This window comes from Pelecanus crispus, chromosome 6 (genome assembly GCF_030463565.1).
Source record: "Pelecanus crispus isolate bPelCri1 chromosome 6, bPelCri1.pri, whole genome shotgun sequence".
Classification (NCBI taxonomy): Eukaryota; Metazoa; Chordata; class Aves; order Pelecaniformes; family Pelecanidae; genus Pelecanus; species Pelecanus crispus.
Genome location: NC_134648.1, coordinates 33,136,539 through 33,156,290, shown reverse-complemented (window position 1 = coordinate 33,156,290; position 19,752 = coordinate 33,136,539). Strand labels below are relative to the sequence as shown.

Sequence of the window (19,752 nt, the reverse complement as noted above, 5' to 3'; positions counted from 1 at the left end):
AAAGCGGAAAGGAAGCTCATGCAGAATCTACCTAGACCAAACACTGAAGCAGTAAACTGAACAATAAGCAATCATTTACGTAAAAGCCATATTAAGTAGACTGGAGTAAGCATGTTTGTACATTTTTAGATGTAACTGGAGCCAGACACAATGTGTGAAGGGGAACAAAAACCCACCCCATAGCCTAGCTCCACAAAAGAAATGAAGTTTTCCATTCTTTATAGAAAATCTGAAGTAAGGGTGTTGGTTTTTTTTTTTTCCTAAGGTAAGATAATGATAATTCATTAGCAAGATAAACTGTATCTTCACAATCACCTCATTAATCATTTTAGCATTTGCCCACATTTTACCCCCATTAGTTGGTTCCATTTCCCACTTGATCTAATGCCATAAAAAGCAAGACATCCATTCAATTACTACTATTTACTTGTAGTTAGAGAGCTGCACAGCCTTTACTTGCAGAAACCCCTACTTCTAGGGTTATTATGCGAGGGGACAGAACTAAGTCTGGACACTGGATTATGATACACTACATGGGGAGCAAGGGCTATGGCAATAAGCAGAACCCAGCTGGTTCATATAACATCTTGCCATCTACTAGAAGCAGACAGCAAGACAATGTGGTAGTAGTCAGGAGATCTACTGTCACTGATGGATTTGAGGCGTGTTCTCACCTCTGAAACCTAAATCCTATGGCAAGACAATCAGCAGTTGGTTGCTCACATACGCAGAGCTACAGATGCCTCTCTGCTGAAAAGGCACGGAGCCATCATTACCTGTACCACATCACTGGCAGCCTCTCTCCTGTGCAGAGATCACTTACGCATCTAGAAGAAACTCCAGGGAAAGAGCTCCTGAATGGACAATTTTCACCTCAGGTGGGACCTTTTGAGGGTGAGGGAGGCATGCAGGACCACTTCCAAAATGTACTATCTCATAGTTTCATTAGCCGTATGCACCGGATCCTTGTCACTTCCTTTTAGCAACAGCACAGCCCCTCTGTTCTTTCTCCCCCACCCAAAGCTCCAGTGCTAACGCTTGCCAAAGTAGAAACAGGGAACCGATCCTGTTGAAAACAAACCTGGAAAAAAGAAATTGTTTTTATCATTTATTCAATTCAAGAACGGAATATACAATCAAACAGTCCCGGGATGCTACACCGCAATTCAGAAGGGCAAGAAGCTTAGCCATCATCAGGCAAGACTGGAGATAAGTCATGATCCAGCATCTCGGACAACTGCAGGATACATCACATTTCCAAAAGGTTTTTTACCTCTGAATACCTTTCCCCCGCCCCCGTGAAATGCAGGAGATGAAAGAGAGTAATAAACTACCAAATCAACCAAATTCCTGTAGGTAAGAGACAACATCCAACAGGAGAAGGCAAGCCATTTTGTGGAAATCTGTTTTTTTCCAACCAAGTGACCATACTCATTCACAGCAAAGCACTGCAGTACATTATTAAGAAATTAAGACAGGAAATAGAGGAATAAGGAAATTAAGACAGACTCAGATAGATTTTCATCCTGGGTTTCCTCAAAAATAATTATTTTGATCAACTTCTTTATCATCCTTAGGATTTTCAAAACAAGTATAACACTTCCACAGTTCACAGGACCTCACTGTATTTGGCATATCTGTATACCTCAGCACTGCCTGCCTCAGAAGAAAGGAAGAACTAAATCTACAGTACTAGAATAGCAATTTAACAGTTGTTAAATTAGTATGTGTTAGAGACAAATTCTTTTTTTTTTTTCCACTTGAATGATGAGTATTGTTTACGCTCTAAGATTTGCAGAATTGGGTCCTTAGCTTAACGTCAACAAATACTGTATGCAGAAAAGCCATGTTGATTTTTTCTAGTGCCAGTTATGTTCCTGGTCCATGCATGAGCAAGATACTAAACATTATGTGGATATGACTACCTTGAGAACAAACTCTTGTACGCAAAGTAAATGGTGTCCAAAGCAAGAATTAATTACACAAAGAATAACTGATTAAAACTGAAAATAAAATTGAAGTACAGGACCACATCTGAAATGTGACGATATGAAACTGTATTATGTCTGTATCAACAGCTAACTAGGATTGTGCATTTAAGTAATAAAGGGTCATTTCTGAGGCACAAATTCTGTACTTTTAAGAATGAGGAAAACTTTTAGACAGTACTATGCATACACCTCTTTAAAGGTGTGTACCCTACCTCGCTAGACAGCAAAGAAATATTTATATATTTTGGCTGTTCAAGTTTGTGCCAAGCCAATCTTAGAAGCTTTCTTTCAATGCCTTTGAACAATTATGAACATTTGTATTGCAGTATTAAAGAAAAAATAACAGTGACCTTATTTGGAGGATAACACTCACAGACTTTGAGTACTCCTTATAAAAATCCAAGGCACAAAGTATCAGGCTAAGAGAAACCCTAAAAATTACCTTGATGTACCACTGTGCTATTCCTGGCGGCAGCACAGAAATTACTTAACTTAGTTACCATTCACTACAGTCTGGTGGAGGAGTCTCTAGGCCATCTAAGCTAGCAGGTCAGAATTTGCCCAAACAAAATAACAACTGAAGAAAAAAAAATTATGCCACACAATGCTATTACAGACGTTTAAATGAAATTATAAACAATCCGTATTCCAACAGGAGCACAATGGACCTAACCATAACACATCCAGAGAGTTTGACAGAGCATTCAGTGACTCTCTTCTATTTACCAGCTGCACACAGTAAATCCAAGGCATAGCTTAGATTTAAAAAAAAAAAAAAAAAAAAAAAAAAAAAACCAACTATGGTATAAGAACAACTATTTTATAGAATCTTTTGGTAAATATCCTGGCAAAAAGATATAGGCAATTGCAGTCCTTTATTCCCTTGCATGAGGCTGGCTTTCTGCTACCACGCTAAGAGAAATACAGGGCTGCCCAGTTGCTCAAAGACAGAGCGGCTTTTTACAGGCTACTTTCTTTACATAGGAAAATCCACGCATGGCACAGCTGAGAGGCGCTTTAAATGAACAAGTTGCCTCCAAAAACAAATTCATGTCATTTAAAGAAGAGCAAGTAATCCTAATGTGTAAATAAATATGTATACAAATGTCATGACAGTCTTTCAAAGCCACCCCATGCAAATCCAGTTAAAGAAAGAGCACATAAGAGATGTTTTTCACGTACACACTGTAACCTATGCAGAAATACCAGAATTTATAGACACAAAGTTGAACACTTAATATTAAATTAACCTCTGACAATATGCAAGGCCTGTCAATACGAGTGAGTGCACAATTAATTCTATTAACTAGACTACTGATAATTAACTGGGGGGGGGGGAATGGAAGGAAACCACCAACAAAATGCCACTATGTCAGAAAATATTGGTTTTGCTTTTCGTATTTTACCAGATATCACAACCACTGAATGCTATAAAGCCTGGTCTAAGACCTTAAACCAGACACTCATACATTATATGTTCAGGCTGGGTTAGGGAATTTGATGCACAGGTGATATACGTTTCAACCTGAAAGGTGATGACTCAACATAAACACTGACTCTGCATTGATCAGGACTACAAGGAAGAACCCACAGGGGAACCCCAGCCCAGCACAAAGCACTAAACCTTGACTAGTACCACCTTAATGACAGGTAAATTCCTTCTCAGGCTTTTTAGACCAGATTAAGCCTCACAGGTTTTTTGGAAATAGCATCACATCTCATTCTTGTAAATGAAAAATAGTCAGCAGAAATATCATGTTAAGCAGACTTTGACAATAAAATAGCCAGCCTTAAAAAAAAAAAAGTATATACTTTACAAAGGTATATTAGTAAAGCAGGGGAAAAGGCTGCAAAATTCATCTATCCCACTGCTGAGACATGAGCCAGCCGCAACCTCCAGAGCACAGCCTGTACAGCTCTGTAGCCCAGCAGTTAACAGTGACCTGTACAAATCAAACAAGTATCAACTGTCTTTTTATGAGGAAAAGTACCCACTGATTATTTTCCACAGATTTTTTTTTTTTCCCCCCAAAGAATTATTACTTTGAGTAAGAAACAAACATTAGAGCAAAAAGCCAAGCCAGCAATTAAGTTTCATGGGGCTACGGTATTTGGCTATTTGCTTCACATAAACTGGTCTAGTGCTACCAGGTTCCAGAAAAAAAAAAAATTCCAAGAACAAAATTAGAAGATTACTCTTAAACACATTTAGAAGGAAGGAACTTACTTGCTTTTCCTCTCATACTGTGCATACAAAGTAAAAATACAAATCCAACAGTTTTACCATTAGTTACTAAACAAAAGTTAGATCTTGCCTGTATCAATTGTGAACCAAGTTTCTATTTTGTCATTCCTCCGTATGGGGAACAAATTCCCATGTCTCCACAGAGTTTTACTTCAGCAGCTGACAAATTAGTGCCTTTGAAAGCAGACTATTCTCACTCAAAATCTTAAGTCAATATACAAAGATATTGGCTGACTGAAGACTCAAGTATTTAACAGCCACTAAGCATTCACTTGCAAGTCAAACTGAGTAACTAGGAGAGTTTGGCAGTTATACGGCCAGTGGTGCCCATCAGCAAACTGCACAGCCTTGGAAACGCCAAGCTATCTCCAGTCCTGCTGGATTACAGAAACAAGCTTCTTTAGCAGTCTAAAATCAGTTCACTGCTGAGACTGGAGCCTTGACACAGGCTTGAACTGCATTAATCAAGTTTAAACAACATTAAAAGTAGAAGAAAAGTGAGACCCTTAAGGCTTCGTGGTTTTTCCCCTAGAAAAAGAAACTGATTAAATGGATGGTCACATCCAGGTTAAGAACAGTTAGCATACAGTAAGAGTGGTTCTAGCCAAGTGCATCAGTATATGTTTTTTCTTAATAGCCTCAGTAGTACTTGTAGCTCCTAGATCTGTGCCCTGTGAAGAAGCCCAGGCCGTAATTTCTTTACGGAAAAGGTGGTCAAGAATTGGAACAGGCTGCCCAGAGAGGTGGTGGAGTCACCATCCCTGGAAGTGTTCAAAAAACAGGTAGATGTGGCACTTCGGGACATGGTTTAGTCTAGTCTACCCTTGATTGGCTTAGAGTAGACTTGGTAGTGTAGGTTAATGGTTGGACTGGATGATCTTAAAGGTCTTTTCCAACCTAAACAATTCTATGATTCTAATGACCAAGCACGTACCTACAGAAAGCGGCTCTGATTAATAAACTCTCTGGTTATACGTAAAGATTAAAGAGTACCGTTTGCAATCCAATTCACCAGGAAGTTCCAGATTGTTGTTTCCTAGAAAGGGAAAAGTAACCAGCAAAAAATTCCAAATTGTTTGGTTCAAGTCTTAATACACCGTATTAGAAATCACTGTTTCACTTAGAAGACTAATAACATTGGTTCTGGCTTCAGTATCAAATCCCACCAGCAAAATCTCATATATCCTACAGATTCAGTACTCAAAGAAGCGAAGAGCTTGTTTCTGACCCTCAAACTCTGCAATGAACGGCTTCACATTTTCCTCCAGAGCACCTTTACATTTTGGCATCCATATTTCTCTTTCAGCCAGTTTCTCACACAGAAATCATTTGTCCTGACACACTTTCAGTCACAACTCTGCAGAAACAGAAGACATATAAATTACCATCCAGAAACATCTTTAAGCTATCACATCTGATGTCTACAGAACACCAGGACTCTACAAAGAATTACTCTGTAAGGACAAATGCTGAACAAAGCAATTGAAGTTTTCACAGAGGTATCTCCTACAACACACTTAAAAGGATTCTGGATGAATGTGTAACCGCAGTTACACATGACATGATGCCATTTACACTTCTAGACTGATGGCAGCCTATTAATGCTTGCGAGTCTCGGTCAATAAAAATGACAAGAAAAAAAACCCCATAGGAATAGTCTTCCTAATCTTGCTTGTTATGAAAGTTTTCTTCTTTCTGATGCAACATTTGCTTTAACTATACACTATAAAGAACATCAGTTCAAAATGGGTATTCAATGGATCCCACAATTAAGATGAGAACAAATGCTCTTCCAGACACAGCTGTGTCAGTCTGAGGTTACTGCGCTTAGCCCATCCCTAGCTCCTCATCCTCCACTCGCCGCTGTTACCACCCACATCAACGCGTCAGCTGAGAAAAAACAGCAGAACACTCTTCAGTTTATTTGAGGTTTTATCAGCCAAGCCAGCTTAAAAGAGTTTGCTATAGATCTTTGTTAACCCAGGTCATGTTGATGGAAAGGTACGGTTCCAGAAAAGCTCAAGGAAATTTAAATCGGAGCCACTATGGACACATCTCCCATCCCCTCTCTCATTCACTTCAATGGGAAGTCCCATTCCCATCCCCTGACCTGGATGGTCAGCCAGTTCAGAAACATGATCCAGCCAAAATCCAACAAAGCAAAAAAGCAATTGATTACCAGCCTGATTAACTTCCTGGCTTAACTCACAGCCACAAAGGCTTCCTTGCCAGCAGGGGAAGATGCACTGCACTGTCAAGAAGGAGGCAGGACCACCACAGCCCCAGTTTAAGCTGCCAAGTATCTTGACTAGCTTAGGCAAAACTAAAATAGAGCCACTTCAGAAAAGAGCGGTCACAGCCTCCTCCTCCTCCTATGCAAGCAATTAACATTTGCATAGCCATGAAGTCAGCCAGTTTAGGCAGTTGATCCACTGAAGCTCAACATTTTTCTGTACCGCTGTTTTCATCTGGATTGGCAAAGAAGGACTGTCAGAAAAACAGCTCCTTTTGGTGAAAGCACTGCCAGAGAAATCAAAGCTGCTCTGGTGGTAATGCAGTAACGTGACTGTAGAGGACATGTTAAGTCCTAGCTTGATTGAGTTTACGCCTGGTATTCTGTAGAAAAAGAAAAGCAATATGCTCTAATGTCACTTATTAAAATTGAGATCCCTGGACTGAACAAGTAACCTATGATTTTGCATGTTCACTGACCAACATAAACTCTAAAAGCAAGATGAAGGCCATGAGTTCACATTAGTTTAAACCAAACTTGCTTGATAAGCTGGCAAAATAAATAAGAATATAAATAACCTTTGACCTCTCCCCCTAAAAAAAGAACAAGGTCAGCAGAGTGTCAGATGAGTAGAACAGGTAGGATAGGACCCCAAAGTCAGCAATTACACCAGCTTAGGCTGCCATGAGAATCTCTTACCTGAGAGATTCTGTAAAACATCTTTTCTAGAGAGAGTGCAGAAGATTTACTTTTCTATAACATCAGGGCAATTTAATTTTTTTTTTCCCCAATGTTACGCAGCTCCACCGATATTACTAGTGGAATGAGAACAGCTATAGGCGGAATTCAAGAATCCTGTATGGTGCGCTGTAACAAGCTCTTATGAACAGGCGATAAAATCTCTACAACAGTATGTTTTCCTGATAGCCCTTGTTCCTGGGGAGGCAGGCATTTTTGCAAGGATTTTCACTGTCATTTCAGAAAGTTTTTATCCCACCATGCTCATTATGGTAGGAAAGAAAAGCACTTACAGATCATTCTGACACCAAGCAGCTATATCCAACTACAAAATGTAATACTTAGGAAGTCTTGTGAGTTTTAAGAGCCCAGTGTGGCTTGTTGGGGTTATTTTTTGGGGTTTTTTTTTTTCCTTCCTAAATGCATAATGCTGTCAGCTACTAATACAAAATCAGAGGGTTTCACAAGGCCAGGATAAGATGATAAACTTGTCTACTCTGTCTAGTTTACATGTACCTTCAGTTTCCACACATTTAAGAGAAGTAATAAATGCAGGAAAGTAATTCCCAGGCTGTAAAATAAATTTTCTGCTAATAAGGATTTAAATGGCTGATTTGAATTGCGTTTCATATGTATACTTTATGAAAAAATGTCTTTGATGTGTTATGTTTAGGGTTCTGTAAATCAGAGTTTTCACTGAGGCTTAAAACCAACACCTTATTCAATTACAGATTAAAAAGAATTTACTGTAGGATAACTCAGGCTATCAAAGGAGTTTAAGAATCACAGGCAAAGACGTACACATCTCAAATTCATTTTTTTTGGACTTTGCTCACGTTACTTTTTCTTTCTTCCCTAAGATTTTTGCTAAGGGGAAAAAAAGCAGCTTTTCCACAGAGAATTGCCAAGAGATGAAGAAATGGAAAACACGCGCTGATGAGCAGAAAAACAATACTGTTTCTCTATGGTAACTACTAACTTCTGCATAATCAGAAAGACCATTTTAGCAGTAACCATAGATCAATAAGTCAAATAGAACTGATGAGTCAGAAATGCATTTAAATATTTACGCTTTTTGCTACAAGCCATACCTAGCGTAATATCGTAGCCAAACAGAATGACTGTGCCTTCCATTTTACCCACTCTCCTCACTCGGGGGCCTATATGGAGAGGCAGGAAGATCAAAAATACAAAACAACAACAAAGCAAAACAAAACCAAACCCCTTAGATGGTACAATTGGACATTGTTAACAGTAACGAGCATCTCCTACTCCGGACAGCTGAATTAAGAAACATTGACAACAACCTTGAAAACACAGTAGCACACAGAAATCAACCCAAAAAGCTCCCTTATCGTTTCATAAACCATTAATGAGCAGGTTACATAAATCTACTGGACCGAAGGAGTTGCAGACCGGAGCTGCTGCTGCAAGACATGAACTCTCCTCTCCGAGGGATGCATCATTTCATTCTCGAAGACTGTTCACCTCCGCAACCGCAATAAAAGGACTTAAGCGCGTTCCAAACAGAAGCTGCGCTTTAACCCTTCATGTAATGGTTGGGCCTGATGATCTGAAAGGTCCTTTCCAACCTGAACGATTCTACGATCCCCCACTGGAAATGGAGGGGCGCGATGCCCGCCCGCGGCCAGCGCCGAGCCGGGCACAGGGCCGCCCTCCGCGCTGTTGCTCATCAATCCCTCGGCGCGCTGCAGGACGAGCTGAACCCGGCTGCCTCGTCCTTTGTGCAGCCTGCCGGGCTGCTGCACACGCAGAAAGGGACCGGCGAAGCCACGAACCGGGTGCAAAGAGACGGGCTGTGCCGCTCACGGGAGCCCTCTCCCCGGCAGCTCCCGCTGCGAGGCTGGGTCGCCAGCGGCCCCGCCTCGGAGCCTCGTCCCGACGCCTCCCAAACTTCGCAGCGCCCCAGCCCCGGCTGAGACGAGGCGGCGGATTCAGGGGAAGCCCAAACTTCCCGGCTGCGCCCCGGCGCCCCCCGCCCGCTCCCGCGGCCGCACGCAGGGGCGGGAGGCGATACAAAGCGCCGCGCACGGCGACAGCCGGCCGGGGAGCGGCCGCGCCGGAGGGACCCTCTGACGGAAACCTGGCCGGGATTCAAGGCCTAGGAGAGACCGCAGGCACAGGCGGCCCAAGGAGAGGGAGACCAGGAAGCGGCAGCGCCCCGGGGGTCGCTCCCCCGGGGCCGGCGGCCCGGTGCTCCCCGCAGGGCCTTCGCCCCCGCGGGCTCCACCTGCGCCGGGCCCCCGCCCCACCCCACCCCGGGGATCGCGCCGGGGCCCACCCCACCGCCCCCCCGGGGCGGGGACCGGAGGGCGCCCCTGCCTCCCCCCCAGCCCCCGCAGGCACTTTCCCGGGGCGCCACCGACCACCGCCCCCGCCGGCCCCCTCAGGCTTCCCCCGCCTCCGGCGCCCCCCCCCCCCGCGCCCGGACCCCCCCGCACCCCGCGGGTCTCGCACGCCCCCGCCACACCCGCCCACGGCTCCGGCCCCCGCCTGCCGCGACGAAGGCCCGACCCCGCACCGCGGCCCAGCCCCACTCACCTGCTGCCCGCAGCCTCCTCCCTCCAGCGCCTCCTCAGCCGCCCGTCGCCACCGAGCAGCGCCGCCGCCGCCGCTCCCCCCCCGCCCCACCGGCAACTGCTCCCGCCCCCGCCGCCCGCCACGCCCATCCCGGCGGCCCATTGGCCGCCTGCGCCGTCACCCGGCCTTTGGATTGCTGCGAGGAGCTGCTCGTCAAAGTCCCGACCCCGCCTCTCTCCGCCCACGGGTCCCCGGGTGTTTTATTCACGCCGGGGCTTTGGCGCCCCCACTCTCTTGCTGCCGCTCCTGATTGGCTGGAGGGGTCGGAGCAGAGCGCCAGGATAGGTTGCCAGAGGTGCCAGCTGCGGCGATGGGCCCGCCTCCCCACTCGGGGTTAGGCTGCGGCAGCGCGGCGAAGAGTTGGGGTGCGCGGCGGGAAGGCGGGCGGCTGCTACCTGGGCGGCGGCGGCGGCGGCCGCCGGCCCTCCCGGAGGGGGTCAGGGCAGAAACCCGCCCCCCGCCCGGCTCCCGGAGGCCCGGCGCCCCACTGATGCGCAAAGTGGGGACCTGCCTTCTGCAGAGCGGTTTGCCGCCTGTCTCCGGTTCGGCTCTGCCGTGGGTCGCCTTCCCTCACAGCGGTGTGGCGGCTTCTGGGCAGGCAGGGCCGCAGGGCAGGGCCACCGGGCAGGGCCACCCTGCTTTGGGGGCTCCGTTTTCCGAAGCTCTGGAGCGCGGGGAGCTGGGTGGCCGCGCTCCTCGGGCGTGAAACCGGGCCCCGTGAGGGAGAGCTCAGGGGCAGGCGCCTGCCCAAAACGTGTCACCGGCACTGCAGCTGCGGAGACTTTTCCCCAAGCGGGGAGACCCCCAGGCAGCTTCTGGGGAGACCCCCAGGCAGCTTCTGGAGAGCCCCTGGCAGGAGAGGCAGCCACCCCAGCATGGGCTGGTGGCGGCAGCACAAGGCGCAGGCCAAGGAGGATGGTTCCCGCAGGCCCGGCTGTGGGCCCCAGTGCCACCTTGGTTTCCCCAAAATAAACCGCGTGTGGTAACTGTCGCCTTCTCCAGGGGCTGCAGTGAAACGTGCTGCTAATGCCAGTTCTCCAGAAATTGCGCTCGTAATGTCCTCCCTCAGCTAGAGGCCGGGTTTGCAGGGAAAATGTGAGCAGGCTCCTCTCCACCATGCATTAACCTCCACGACTGGGACTTTCTGAGATCCAAAATCTCAGGTTTCCTTCCTTCAGCCCAAGAAGCACAAGCGTGCCTCCATATTCAGAGCGGAGGCAGTACCAGGTGCTGAATTCAGCAGGGAGGCTGCGCTTCAAAGGGAAGTTACCCAGGGGAATCCTCTGCATGCAGCACCCGTGTGACTGCGCGTACAGGGCTTGGCCTGAACGCATTATCCAGAATGCATATTTCCAACAGCTGCCTCCTCTCACCAGACTTTCAAGCAGCTACTTCATCCAAAATGCAAGCCAGAACAGTTCCCAGAGCAGCTGAAAAAAAAAAAACCAACCAAAAAAAAAAAACCCTCAGGAAATTGAAATGCAAAGATTACATGAGGTTTCTCTGCATCATTATCTTCTCCCTGCATGCACCATCCCCCTTATTCCTCTTTGTTTCTGAATCAAGCAAAGAAACAGAGCAACAAAGAACATAAGCCTTAATGTTAACTGGCAAACGTCCAGAAAATAAAGCAACTGAAATCAGTGGGAATTTCAGAACATCGTGTGCAAAAATCATTTATCAAGTGCACATAGGAGGTCCTCAGGCCGAAGTATGAGCATGAGACTGACTCTGAGTTTCAGACTGATACTCTGCCCCCCCAAATCATCCCTTGTTCACAAATTAAACTAAGAGGATACCTTCCCCCTCCCACCCCCCCTTACATCTTTTTGCATATCCCTCTGCTCGGAAAGCAAAACCAAAGCAGAGAGCTGCCTTCCCTCTCACAGTTGCTTCTCAATTACTTTCAGACCGCTGCTCCCAGCCAGCAGCACGACACAGCTATGTTTGAGCCAATCATGTTCCAAAATGAATAGGCAGACAAGGCAGTTCTACCAGTCCAGAGTTTTCTTCTGATTTTATGAAAACATTCCTGACCTGGCATAGCTCTTAAAATATTACATTCCCAGTAGCTTTGGTGTAACTCTTCATCTTACTCACAGTGTCTGGATTTCTGACAAAAATTTTTATAAAACATGGTGCCCTAAACCTTAATTTCTAAGGAACAATGCCCGTATTATAAAGATGTTCTATTTCCAAATGAAAAGTATTTGAGGGCTGGCAAGGAAAAGGCCAAGACATGCTATTGTAAATAAAGTTCTAATGTACACCTCGGTATATATAGCTTTAACAAATATTTATTAGATAGTTAAATTGATTTGTTGCCATTACCGCTTCTCTGCTCGGCTGTTTGTACCTCTCCCTAACTTGACCTGCCCATATAGTCATTGGTGACCGAAGAGAAAGGGGGCTGTGGTGGGAAAGGAAAGGAAGACGACCCTAGAGGTCATCTAGCTGGACAAGCTGAGCATCTAACATAGCAAACTGCACATTCGCAGTGCTGTACTGCTGGTCCGAGTCACGTTCTGTGTGGTCAGGCTTCCAACGGAGAGTTTCCATGCGAGGGGGGAAATTAATTCTCCAAGGCCTGATAGCAAGGCTTCAAGACGCTTTAATCCTTATGGATAACAAAGAACTGGGAGAGACTTCATAGCATTCCCAAGAAATCCAACCCAATTTCCCCCTTTCCACTTTTTCTTTACGACTGAGAACAGGGCTCTGTGGGTAAAATGCAGGATTAATATGGACTTGGCTGTTCCTGTCATGTCCACTTAACTCCTGTCAGCAGTGCCTTTCTAGCTGAGATCCTTCCTGGTCTCAGTGGGACGGCAGGATAGTACGCTATCCCCTAAGGACCTGAGAGTATGTTACACACGCACTCATGATAATGCAAACTCCATATCCTCATTGCAGATACCCAGAGGCTTAACGTCGTTCTCCCCTATTGGCTATGTAAAACAACGTCAGTGATTAAATCTCCCTTCTCTAATCGCACCATAATATTATCCCTTCTAGGAACAAGCCATACCAGTATAAATACTACAACATAAGCATTTTTATGCTGCTATATCTGTGCTCACCCAAGAGGAATTCCATCTTTTTGACAATACAGGTAAAACAGTGGGAGCTTGTGTGTGTGGATGAGCACTGAAAATGTTCAAAAATACTTCTAGAAGGTGCCATACTGTCTAGTAGCAATACAAGGAAGCGAATACACAGGCACTACGTGGGCTTTCTCCCGTCATGCTCTGAGCATACCTGAACAATACGGTTGCTAAACCAAGACATCCTGTTTGCACGATATTTCCACCTTAGCAGTGCTGCATCAGAGGTGAGTGAGTGATTTCAGAAAAACTTCAGTATAGGCAGCTTTTACAGGAAATAAAAGGTAAAGTCTTTTGCGAGGCTTCTGAAAAGGAGGAACAGAAGAAGCAGATGTGGAATGGTGCTGCTATATGTTAGCACAGCTATATGTTCATTTTGAAATAATGGGCACAAAGATATTTATAATGAGCAAAGCTATGGAGTTGCCATCATTAATACAGAAAGGATGTGAATAGCCAGAATCCTTTAAAATCTTTCTTCCATGGAGAAGCATCACCCAAACATCTTGTCAAGAGCCATGGTCTGTACATATCAAAAGAATATTCTCTAGCACAAGATAAGCGATGTGCGCAGGAACAGCTTGACTATACCTTCTATCTCAATTGCCTAGGTGTGATTAATCCTATGGGGCAAATACTAGATTCATGTTCTCTTTGCTTTCATTTTAGGATGGGGATTTTCCCCTCGTGGCCATTTACTTCTTTCCTTCTGCTGAAAAGCAACAAGACTGGAGTCTTGGAGTCTGCAGCTTTGCGTTTAGTCACTGCCTACGGAGTCACTGCAGATGGTATCTGCTCCATGCTACCAAATGCTAGATGGCATCTATTAAGAGCACAAAAACCCTCGCAAAATTATTTCAAAATGCTTTCAAAGTACGCGTGCCCCGCCAAGGGGGTGAGTAAGCTCAGTTGAGGGTCCTACTCAAATACATTATGTAAATTCAGCTTTAACTTATAAAGTATATATTTTAGTGTCACACGGGACAAGAGAAAATAAATATCTGTGCTTCCAAATCCCTCCAAAAAGATAATTTCATAGGGAGGACTGGACCTTGTAATTACTATTTTCATAAATTTGTTCTAATTGGACTGTTCCATGGCAGGGGAGGCTTCTTTTCTCAGTGGGGCTCTGTGTACAAGATAACCAGGATCAAAAACCACAACCAGTCACTGAATAAGAAAATCCCTGAGACGAGAGAAACAGCTGGAGACAGGCCAAAACCTCTGCCAAGAGATGCTTCAGTGAGTGAGTGCATTCACTCTGATGAGGGGGGACAGAGGCTAGCTCTTGAGAAACAGTTCCTGAATTAGCTTTTAGTCTTGTTATCTGGCAGTGAACTTTTATAGCTTTCACAACAAGGAGCGGGCTTCACAATCCAGCCCAGTGTCCTTCCAGCAATGACATACTGGATGTCGCTAGGCTGTATGAGATTGTCAGGGCTCTAGCTAAGGAAACCCGTTAGTGAAGGCTTGAAATGTTCTTTTTCCTTACTGGGTATTGCTTTTGGCATTAGAACAAAACTGACAGTGCAAAAGGAAGGTTGCCAGCAAAGTAATAATGAGAAAAAGGATTAAACTGAGCTTAACTTTCTAAAAGTGGCTGGTTTACATTAACGGTTTGCCGGGAACACAGAGAAAGTACTGGGCAGTTTGCATGGTGGTGAACAACTGAGTATCCAATACGCAGAGCATTGCGAAGGATTTTGCCCTTTCCACTCATTAGTGAAGACTGCTCATAGCTTTGCAGGGTCGGGCCTTATCCGAACTGCTCTTTAAACTTGAGATTTCCATTATTTGAATGGGGAATGGCATAAGGTTAAAATATCAAATGAACCCTACATCTGTTTGAGGTGCCATTTACTTATTTCTTTTGAAGTCACTTGTGGCTCTTTAATAAGTTGTACTCACCACATTTTTTATGTCCTCTTAAATAAAACGCATGTGGCTCTTGGCAATGCAGCTTATATGCTCATAAAACCTGAGTAACTTTGTGCTAAATTCTAATTAAGAAATTTAATTGAGCCTCCAGTTGCTACTCTGTCTATGTGAGCAGCAGCTGGGGACCACCTAATCATTCAGAGATCTGTGCTACTTTCCTTTTGTTTATTTAAGGAGCTGTACGTGACACTGTTCTTTCTTTACAACAAATTCCCTTGAAATATTGGACAATGAATGCAAACAGCGTGTAGACCTCATGGCTATTCCTAGACAACCATCTGAGTACTCTGTAAGTGATACTGAAGCTCTCTCTTTTTGCCTTAGGTCAAAACCCTTTCTTGTGTCGCGCAGAAAAATGGCAACATTCTTTAATCTTGAAAGGATTTACTATTAGAAAGGCTAAATTGTCAAAAGAAACGTTTTATTGTTATAGAGATTTCACCACCATTATCTTCCACCGTGTCCTTCACTCCGAGACTTTGTTATACATCAAAAGACAAATCCAATGTCAATCATCTGTCTCTCGGCGGTAGAAAGTGACGTCCATACAAAGATCAGAGCCCTCGAATGAGACTTTGAACCCGCTGTACTGGTAAACATCCAGAATAGCTTTGCTGCGGTCATTACAGATACTCTGGTGTAACTCAGGTCAGGCTCTGTGTACCGTACCCAGCTTCTTCAGAGGAGAATCAGTTGCGCTCAAGTAAATCAAACAGTAACACAAATAACAACCCAGACACCCAGGTTTTTCAAAGGTCTTTCCTCCCCCAAGCCTATTTAGCCATGCTTATGTATAATTACAGCATACAATAGCCTAACTTCTACCATATTTCAAAGCGCCTGCATCTTGGTTTTGTTCAGGGCCCAGTTCTGTTGAAACAGTTTCAGCTGATAAGATTATTCTGGTAAGCAGGGCTTAACCTTGGGAAAACAAAAAATGTATTGAAACAGAGAGTTCACCCTTCCCTTCTCTTCCAGTCGACGCACAGGCTCTCATGCGCGCTCAGGCTGCTTGCACTTCCCCCTCGTCTTAAGCCCCATCCACGCCAGTCATCTTGCCAGGAAAATGGGATAGCCCCTTCCACGCGTGTTTCCCACCGCAGGGGTGCAGAGCGCTGATCGGCCTCTGCCACCTGCTGGCAAAGCCAAAAATGTTCAAGACATTCAACCGGAGGCAAAAGCGTTGCCTATGCACATCGAAGATCTGGCTCCTTTAGCTAAAACCATCATGGTACGAACAGGACAATTTTCTGCTGCTCTTGCTTTTCCCGCAGCTTTGGTTGCAAAGGCTGTGTCGGCAGAAGCCTACCAGCAAAACACCTCCAAAATTAAAATAGTTGTTACTGCATACGTACAAAACGGGTCTTGGCCGCTTACAGCACACTGACGGGATGTGAGGCCGATTTGTGAGGGTTTTGTAAGGCAATCCAACAATTCTTAAACCTTTAAGATGCTGTATCTGTTCTAGAATTAAGACTTAACAGCTGAACTCATCCTCATTAAGCCTAACTAATGATTTCTGCTCCTGAATTCTGGCAAGATTGATATGCAGATTTGGGTTGAAACCCTGGTAATGGTAAAGTTAAAAGAGGTCAAAATTTCCTTTTTAGCTGTGTGTGCTAGGCCTGGTGTGCTAAGTGGCCCACGCAGCAGATCTGCACATACCTTCTGAGTGCTAGCTGCTAGTTTAACATATTGTGTGAAGCCGATATTTATATCTGCGAGAGGCTAATAACACCCCTGTGCACCAGAGGCTGCCTGGGCACACTCGGGTAATTGCTCCAGTTAAATGCTTTAGACTCACAGCAGCTTCTGGAGATGAAATTCTCACGCAAAATACATTCCCATGAATCACTGGAGGCCATCAAGGATTTTTCTCACAGAAGTACTTGCACAGTGAATTTCTTGTACTGAAGCTTGCTCTTGATCCGGAAAGCATCCACACAGTCTGACAATACAAACCCCTACTGTTTTTCACAATCGCCACGACCTGAGTCTTACTTCTCTGTCCTCTACCCTCCAGCAAAGCTTTCCGTGCCGAAGCTGCGGCCTCCGGAAGCGCAGGGCGGCCCTCAGGCTGCCCGGGTACCTGCAGTGCCACCGGCACTGTCCCGGGAAACCTCAGGCCTAGGAGAGAGGTGGAGAGAGAACATGGGTCTGCCCGGGTTATTAGGCAGTTAGTGGGGTTGGGAAAAAAAAAAAAAAAACAAACAAAAAAAAACCACTACATGACATGACAGCCTGTTGGTTTTGGGGCTCCTTGGAGAGGACATAGCCTTTCACCTGACATCTCCATCAGGAGCACAGGAAAGGGGAGGGACAGCGCACCAGAACTAGGCTCCATCCAACTTGGATTTCTATTCCTTGCGCAGCAGAACATTATGCAATAGGTCTTATCGCTCCTAATTAGGCTGCAAAGTAATTGCACGCTGTCCACAAGCACACCCTTACGGTGCACCTTCGAAAAAAAATCTTTCCTGCATGTGCTTAGAGCACGCTTGCAGAACGAAGCTTTCCAGCCCGGGAACAGGCATCGCTACACCATTTCCTCGTGGAATCGCCTCACCTTTCCTTCTTTGGGGCGGGGGGAAGGAAATAAGCCTGGGCTATTTTAAGCGGACACGCCGGTAAAACTTCAGCCGTTCCGCTTTACGCAGCATCCCACGGGCGCCTTTAAGGCTCCCTCCCGCGCCGGGCCCCCTCCCCAGAAGCCCCCGCGCCCGGGAGGTTCCCGCCCGCCCGCGCCGCACGCACAGGCCCCGGCGGAAGCGGCGCGGCCATGGCGGCGGGCGGCGCGGAGGAGCAGCAGCAGCAGCGGCGGCGGCTGGGGCGGCTGTCGGCGCTGTCGGTGTACCGCCGGGCGGCGGGGGCCGGGCGGCTGGAGCGGCGCCGCCGCGGGACGCCGCTGCCCGCCGGGGGCAAGCGGGCCAAAGCGCGGCCGAGGCGCGGCGGGGCGGGAGGCGGCGGCGGCGGCGGCCCAGAGCCGGAGGCCCCGCCGCCACCGCCGCCGCCCGGCCGCGTGGAGCGGGCCAAGGCGCCGGCCGGCGGCCCCGAAGCGAAGCGGTGCGGCGGCCCCGCGGCGAGCCCGGGCGGCCCGCGGCCGGCGGGGGAGGATGGCGGCGGCGGCGGCGGCGGCGTGGTGGGGCTGCTGCGGCGGCTGGGGCGGGTGGAGGACAGCCGGCAGCGGGCGGCCGAGCTGTTCCGCTGGCTGGTGGCGCCGGTGCCGCCGGGGGAGTTCCTGGGGCGGCACTGGGAGCGGGCGCCGCTGCTGGTGCGGCGGGGCGACCCCGGCTACTACGCGGGGCTCTTCTCCACCGCCGACTTCGACGCCGCCCTGCGAGGCGGGGAGGTGCACTTCGGGACCCATCTGGACGTGACCAGCTACGCCGAGGGGGTGCGGGAGACGCACAACCCGTCCGGCCGGGCCCTGCCCGCCGTCGTCTGGGACTTCTACCAGAACGGCTGCTCCCTGCGGCTCCTCAGCCCCCAGGCTTTCTCCCCCACCGTCTGGCACTTCCTCTCCATCCTGCAGGAGCACTTCGGCAGCATGGCGGGGGCCAACACGTACCTCACGCCGCCTGGGACGCAGGGCTTCGCCCCCCACTACGACGACATCGAGGCCTTCGTGCTGCAGCTGGAGGGGAAGAAGCGCTGGCGCGTCTACAGCCCCCGGACGGATGCCGAGGTGCTGCCCCAGTTCTCCAGTGCAAACCTCACGCAGGCTGAACTCGGCGAGCCCGCGCTGGAGACGGTGCTGGAGGCCGGGGACCTGCTGTACTTCCCCCGCGGCTTTATCCACCAGGGCGACTGCCTCCCTGACGCGCACTCGCTCCACATCACGGTGTCTTCCTACCAGAGGAACACCTGGGGGGACCTTCTGGAGAAGCTCCTCCCGGCTGCCCTGCAGATGGCCCTGGAGGAGGACGTGGAGTACCGGCAAGGGCTTCCCATGGGCTACCTGGGGTACATGGGGGTCGCCAACTCGGACGCAGTCGACGCTCGCCGAACGGCCTTTATGGAGAAGGTGCAGAGCCTGCTAAGGAAACTCGTTGACTATGCGCCCATTGATGCTGCTGTGGATCAGAGAGCCAAGTCATTTCTTCATGACTGTCTCCCCCCGGTGCTTACGCAAAGTGAAAAGGCGCAGAGCGTGTACGGCTTCCCAGCCCGGTGGCAAGATGGAGGCCCCCGCGATGTCGATATACTGATAACGAAAGACACAGAAGTACGTCTCCTCCGCCATGGCGTTGTTAGATTGTGTAATGAAGAAGCAGGCGTGATGCTGTATTACACAACGGAAAACTCAAGAGTGTATCACAAGGAAGAACCCAAGTTCCTTGAGATAGATCCTGAGTATACAGACAGTATCGAATTTCTCCTGTCTTCCTATCCAAACCACGTCAGTGTGGATGCCCTTCCATGTGAAACCTTGGATGACAAGATTTCTCTAGCCACGCTCCTATTTGAGAGGGGCATTCTGACTACAAAGAAGCCTCTGGTGCAAGTGTAACTCTTATTTTTTGACAAAATAAACATACATTTGTTTAGAAAGTGTTCTGTCTTGTTCTTGCCTTACACCTGCTAGATGTGAATCGGCAGTCTGGATCACAGTATCTCATCTGGGGGCAGGAGGGCTTTGGCATGGGTAGAGAAATCAAATGTTGTGATTAAAATGGGTAACTGCTCTAGGAGCAATTTGGTATGGCTGAGTGACTAGAGAAGGGAAGTGCTTAATTTTTTATTTTTCCTTACTAGCCATATTACTACACCCTAGGTAACTTCAGGAAGCTAGTGAGCTTTCTTGCAGTCTGTAAATCATCTGTGTGTTTACACAGTGTTTTAAAGCAGCCTGCCCTGCAGTGGGAAGTACTCATTACTTGCAGGCACATTTGGTGATGGTTG

The 19,752-nt window shown here is 47.5% G+C and overlaps 1 protein-coding gene across 1 annotated transcript; it reads left to right on the top strand.

The window, feature by feature from the left end:
- Nucleotides 1–17,629: 17,629 nt before the first annotated feature.
- Nucleotides 17,630–19,360, top strand: RIOX1 (ribosomal oxygenase 1). The gene has a single exon (XM_009491084.2). It carries the CDS (start codon nucleotides 17,630–17,632, stop codon nucleotides 19,358–19,360), a length of 1,731 nt encoding a protein of 576 aa, XP_009489359.2.
- Nucleotides 19,361–19,752: the final 392 nt, after the last annotated feature.